The sequence below is a fragment of the Pteropus vampyrus genome, unplaced genomic scaffold, assembly GCF_000151845.1.
Source record: "Pteropus vampyrus isolate Shadow unplaced genomic scaffold, Pvam_2.0 Scaffold138, whole genome shotgun sequence".
Lineage (NCBI taxonomy): Eukaryota > Metazoa > Chordata > Mammalia > Chiroptera > Pteropodidae > Pteropus > Pteropus vampyrus.
Genome location: NW_011888919.1, coordinates 2388731 through 2394702, shown reverse-complemented (window position 1 = coordinate 2394702; position 5972 = coordinate 2388731). Strand labels below are relative to the sequence as shown.

The window sequence follows — 5972 nt, the reverse complement described above, 5'->3', positions numbered from 1 at the left end:
GGTGTTCCAGAAAAGGCAACTCAATGTGGAGAGATCTCAGGGAACCTCCTTCCGTCTTAACCAGAAGTAGGGGACACACACCTCACACTGACCTCCTCTGCCAAGAGCTCTTACCAGTTCTTCTCAGTGAGGATTGTGTGTGACAGCTGTGGCCGGGCCATGGACATCACCTGGCTCCGGAGCTTGCTCACCAACGACTGGAAACTGGGGTGGCCGCGGTACCCGGGGAGCAGGGAGAAGAGGGGGCTGGAACTGGGTCCTGGAAAGTTGAGGTGGGGGATAAAGGGACATCTTCCTAATGAAGCAGCACCCTGGGCTTCCAGCAGCACCTGAGGTTAGCCCCAGCCCGGGTCTTCCTGCCCCCCAACTCCTGAGAAAGGGTCTTAGCACCTGGGCGACAGGCCAGAGTCTCCCTCTAACCAAGGTGGGCCCAAGTCTACCTCCAGACCGAGGAAGCACCTGTCCCCCCACGGCCCAAATTCCCTTGAATACCTGTTCTTGGCAGGTTTTCACTCTCCGCTTCGCTGTCCATGAAGGGCACCAGGAACAGGTTGACCTCGGAGTCCAGGAAGTCGGAGGGCAGCCCAGGGAAGACGTTGCACTGTAACATGGACAGAGTACCTGGAGGAGAGAAGCCATCAGCCTGCAGGTACCATGCTGCCGGGGGAGGGGATAGGAGGTAAGAGTATCATGGTCAAGCAGGGTTCAGGAGACTAGTGTGGGGGTATGGGCCATGGGGCTGAATCAGGAGTTAGGAGGCCATTGGCCTCCTAACGCAAGTGGCTCACCCTTATAACGCAAGTGAGAGTGGGCCATGAGCTGGTCGATCATCAGGTGCATCTGCCGCAGCTTCCGAGGACAGAAGTCCTCTCGGCGAGCTTTGTTCTGCAGGAAGACTGGGGCGGACGGGAGATGCGGCCCTGTGAGACCTGGCCACGCGGACCCCTCACTCTCACCCCTGAGTTCGGATCACTCGTAAATACTTCTGTGGCATGTAATGGCACTTTAGCACCAGACCCTGTGCTGGGTGACTAGAGACCCAGAGGTGAGTCAGACCTGGTTTCTGCCCACAAAGACAGAAAAGACAGAAGAAGGCAGCCACGTGATCAGGAGTGAGAAAGTGGTGGCAGGGCCTTGGCAAGGCCAGAGAAGTAGTCAAGACCCTGCCTGGGGTGTCACAGAACTAGATCTTTGCAGAAGAGCAGGGTGTCAAGTAGGGCAGAGCAAGGACAGAGCAGGCGAAGGAGTGGCATGTGAGAGGGACGCATAGGGCCTCAGGAGGGCGCAGGGGCTGTGTGGGGCCACTTGGGTCGATTCAACTCTTACCCCTGAGCCCCACACTGGGAGATGCCAGGGACCCAGAAACAAGAGGACTTGAGTCCTGTCCCCAAGAGGCTTCCATTCTGATCAAGGAGCCAACCCGGACTCGGGGTCACACCCTCAGTGGCTAGGGTGGGATCACGGCAGCGGGACCCTTAAGGGAGGAGCAGCTAATGCTCGGTGGCTTCCCTCCCTCCTCCCAGTTCCCCGCTTCCTCAGCATGTCCTGCCGTTTGCCCTTTTCTCCCTTCTGCCCGCCCCTTGGGCCCCAGAAAGCCTCTCACCCAGGTGCGGGTAGTACTCGGTGCCTTCGTCGGAGCCTGATGAGCTGGTGGACTCATGGCTGGGGGACGGGGTGGAGGGCTTCACCATCTCTGCAGTCTGGAGGAACCTTGGGATTTGGGGTGAGGTTGATTGATGGTCTGGCTTTGGCACCCCATATCCCATAGCCAGGGAAGGGGGACGCACTCATTGAGGATCTGATGAAAGCTATGGCCACGGCCAGAAAAATGCCATGCATACACCGCATTTCTCATTCAATTTTAGGAAATTCAGAGACAACCTTCTCAGACACTAATCCATTGACTAACGCCAACTGTACACATTTTAAATGAGTTTCTGCTATTTTTTTAAAAAAATATATTTTTAGAGCAGTTTAAAAACTGAGCAGAAAAGTACAAACATTTCCCACAGACCCCCTCCACGTCCCGAACTCCTCCACTAGCGACATCCCTGTGAAGCTACACGACACACCATCAGCGCCTGAAGTCTGTGGTTCGCGTTACGGTTCACTCTTGGTGGTGTCTATCCTATGGGCTCTGACGCATGTGACACATACCCGCTGTTATATTATCGGAGTAGTTTTGCTGCCCTAAAATCCTCTGTGCTCTGCCAGTTCATCCCATCCTCCCCTTTACCCCAGCAACCACTGATGTTTTTACCGTCACTATAGTTTTGCCTTTTCTAGAAAGTCATCTAGAAAGTTTTCTAGAGGTGGAATCATACAGTACCCAGCTTTTTCAGATTGGCTTCTTTCACTTAATAAAATGCACTTAAGGAGCCTCCCTGCCTTTTCATGGTTTGGTAGCTCATTTCTTTTTAGCTTCGATAACATCCCACTGTCTGGATGGACCACAGTTTATTTACCCAGTCACCTACCGAAGGCCATCTTGGTTGCTCTAAGTTTTGACAATTATAAATAAAGCTGCTATGAACATCTGTGTGCAGGTTTTTGTGTGGATATGTTTTCAGTTTATGCTTCTTTTAGATAACTTTTCCAAACATGTAAATACTGTTAATGTGTTAACTGAGATAAGGGATAATGGGGTCTGATTAAAGTGATGGCCATTTTCCCCACACAGATACTCACACAAACATGTGGGCCACAATTTCAAGGGGTTCACCTACTCTGAGAGGCCTACCTGTAGACTCTGGCTTAAAGACAAAGGCTCTGTCACCTACCAGCCCCTGAGCCCACAGCCCCACCAGAACATATATGCCACAGGGCAGTCTTTTTTATGTTTTGTTCACACCTGTATCCCAGTGCCCTGAACAGTGAATGGCATATATAAATGGTCAAAGCATGTGTCATGTGACTGAATTCCAAGGGACAATGGTGGTAAGAGAGAGGTTTCAGGATTAGGTCACTCAGCTCTGGTCATAACAGCCAGCTTCCCAGCGAGCCTTTTCTTACTGTTGGCCAGGCCCACAGCTCACCCCCATGCCCAGGGCTCCTAATGCAAACAGTAAGCTCCCCTTTATCGATTGTTTAGTATGTACCAGGCACTGTGCTAAATGATTTAAATTCTTTTAACTCAATCTGCCTAAAACATTTTGCCTGTGTGGAGCTGGAAAAAGCCACTTGCCAATGAGCTGGAAGTCAAACCCAAGGCTGTCTGACTTCCTACAGCTCAGCACCCTCCTCCCCGTGAGTTCCCATTCCTTCCTGCAGCCCGGGCCCTGTCCCGAGGCTTCTGGCCTCCCCATAGCTATCTCCTGGGGCTTGAGGTCAAGAGGAACCCTTGTGGCTACAGGTTCTGAGCCAGTCCTGTCAGGGGGCATTTCTGGAGCCTCCAGCTGCTTCAGGCAGGACTCCTGCCAGATCCTGACTCCCCGCTTTTCCTACCTGCCAGGGTACCAACGGCATGGTGCACACACCTGGAGGAGATGGATGATACTCTAAGGACCACACAAGCCAGCTCCTTATGTTATTCATTCGATAAATTCATATTAAATATCTACCCTGTGCCAGGCACTGGGGACTGTTCTCCTGAAGCTTACATTCTAATGGGGAGACAGACCATAAAGACACGTAGCCTATTCTGTTAGGGAGTAAGAAGTGCAACGAAGGAAACACAGCAGAGAAAGGGGTGGTGGGCTGGAGTGTTAGGTGAGAAGGTCAGGGAAGAACTGAGGTTGACCTGAATGAAGGCCACAAGGGAGGGAGTCTGAGAAGATCTGCGAGAAGAGTGGTCGTGGCTGAGGGAGGAGGGGCGCAGAGGGCCTAGGCTACAGGGAGAACAAACACGAGGTCACCTGGGCTTCCATGGAGGGAAAGCAGTGGGAGAGGTCAGTGAGGTGACGGGCTGTATCGTGTAGGACCTCATAAGCCATGCACAGGACGGATGTGGGTTTTAATGAGTGATGTGTAAAGTCACTGGAGGGTTATCAGTGTTTGTGTGTGTGTGTGTGTTTTGAGGGAGGGTTAGATGGCGAAAACCCACTCCAATTTGCATTTTAAAAAGGGTCCTTGTCGCTGCTGTGTTGAACTTGTGAGACCTAGTCAAGCGGCTTGGTCTCTGGGCCCCGTCTTGTGCCCGGCCGTCCCGCCCCCAGCTCCTCACCTGTACAGACTGAGGTCAGTGAACCAGTCCTGGACGACGATCACCACATGGCAGACCGTGAACAGGAAAGCAGCAATCTGCAGTGACTGAGGGCAGGTGGGAAGGGACGGCAGAGGTGAAGGAGCACTCTCTTGGCAGCGACCCCTGATCCCAGAACTCAGCAGAGGGGGCGGCAGGGTAAGCACTTTAGGGCCTTTAAGCACCTACTGTGTGCCCAGACTGTGCTAGAACTTCCCTCACGGGCCATCCGTAAATTGGGCAAAGTAGGAACGATCACCCCCGTTTTATATAGGCAGATACTGAGGCTTGAAGGGAGAGGGCACTTTTCTGAGGGGCAGAGCCAGATGTGACCTCTATGTTGTCCTCTTTCTATAGCTCTTGGGGAGGCCAGGGCTCTGATGAAGCAGAAACTAGGTCGACCCACATCCAGCTCCCCATCATGGACCTCGCGGGGCAGGGCGAGACCTCACCTGCATCTCGACGTACGTGTGGGGAAGGTTGTACTCCGGAGGCAGCTTGCGGTCGTTGTTGATGAGGTGGTCCAAGATGGAGGGGCTCAGGATGGGCTGGAGCAAGGAAGAGAAGATGCTGTCAGGGAAGGGCTGGGGGTTCAGGGCCCTAGGGGTCATGGCTACCCAAGTCCCACACACTGAAGGCAAACACATCGCCTCTCTCGAGACAAAATAATGCCAGAAACATAAGCAGGCAGTTTCTAATTAGTACAGTGCTAGGCGGCAAGGGCGAAAGAAAAATGTTCCAAAGCAGACACGTTACCCCCCACTCCTTCACAAAGCATCACTGCTTTAAAGTGCCTCACACCCGAAGAGATCTCCTAGTACTAAAAATTTAACGTTTACTTGAGTGACTCATCACGTCTCTTGAAGACCCTTTTCATTGTCAGTTGTTTCAAATGCTTTCAAAACTTCGCTAAGATAATTACTTGGGCCAAAAACAACGATTAGTGTGAAAATTGGTGTGGATTTAAAAATTACATCAGTGGTTATAAAATAATCAGTGGTGAGCTCATCTAACTTTTCTTAAAAAACTTCAGGAGCTAAGTCAGCTGGAGAGCATGGCGCCTCCCCACTACATTGAGTGGGACTGAGAGAGGCTCTCCCAGTTGCTTACTTTCTAAAACTCCAAACGCCAGTGTCCATTCTGCCTTGTTTCTCTAACTGCTGCCTGGCCCCACGTGGGCTGCTGACCCAGGCTGCACACAGTTCAGTTCATTTCTAGGTTCCCGTGGTCCCTGCACAGAGCATGGCACTCAGGTCTCAGCCACATTTGTAGGTTTTCTACTCTCCATGCCACCAATGGCCACAGTGACCAGAACTCCGTTACACTAACATTCAGTGAGCTCCAGGCAGGTGGGGAGGGGGAGCAGCACACAAGAACCCACGGGACACGTCCTGTGCTGCGATGGGAGGTGCACACGGCACTGGTGGGTGTGCAGAGGGCGAGGGGCTTCTGGGACGACGCTACACCGCAGTGGAGTCTTCGGGGAGAAGGCGTCAGCCAAGCAAAAGGACAAGGGCAGAGAGTGCTCTAACAATAAGGATACTGACAGCTAAGGGCGCGCAGTACATATCGGGTGCACTTCACTTGCGTTAACTCGCTGAAACCTCACAAAAACCCTAAAAAGGGGGCGACACTATTTTCCTTTGTAAGAAAAGTGAGGAATGGCATTGTTAAATAACTTGGCCAAGATCGCACACCTCGTGGGTGGTCTCAGGTAAAGGGAACAGGATGTGGGAAGCTCAGATGGGACAGACACCACGGCGAGGCCTGTGGCGTGTGTGGCGGGCTGGTC

At 52.5% G+C, this 5972-nt stretch overlaps 1 protein-coding gene across 1 annotated transcript in view; it reads right to left on the bottom strand.

The window, feature by feature from the left end:
* Positions 1–5972, bottom strand: part of SMG9 (SMG9, nonsense mediated mRNA decay factor) — a 23159-nt gene that overhangs the window by 3040 nt on the left and 14147 nt on the right. The window contains exons 8-13 of the mRNA XM_023535254.1: positions 4633–4874; positions 4163–4248; positions 1604–1710; positions 789–896; positions 493–621; positions 115–259 (exon numbers count right to left, since the gene is read on the bottom strand). Of these exons, the coding sequence (XP_023391022.1) occupies positions 115–259; positions 493–621; positions 789–896; positions 1604–1710; positions 4163–4248; positions 4633–4874 (817 nt within the window). The remainder of the gene's footprint in view (positions 1–114; positions 260–492; positions 622–788; positions 897–1603; positions 1711–4162; positions 4249–4632; positions 4875–5972) is intronic.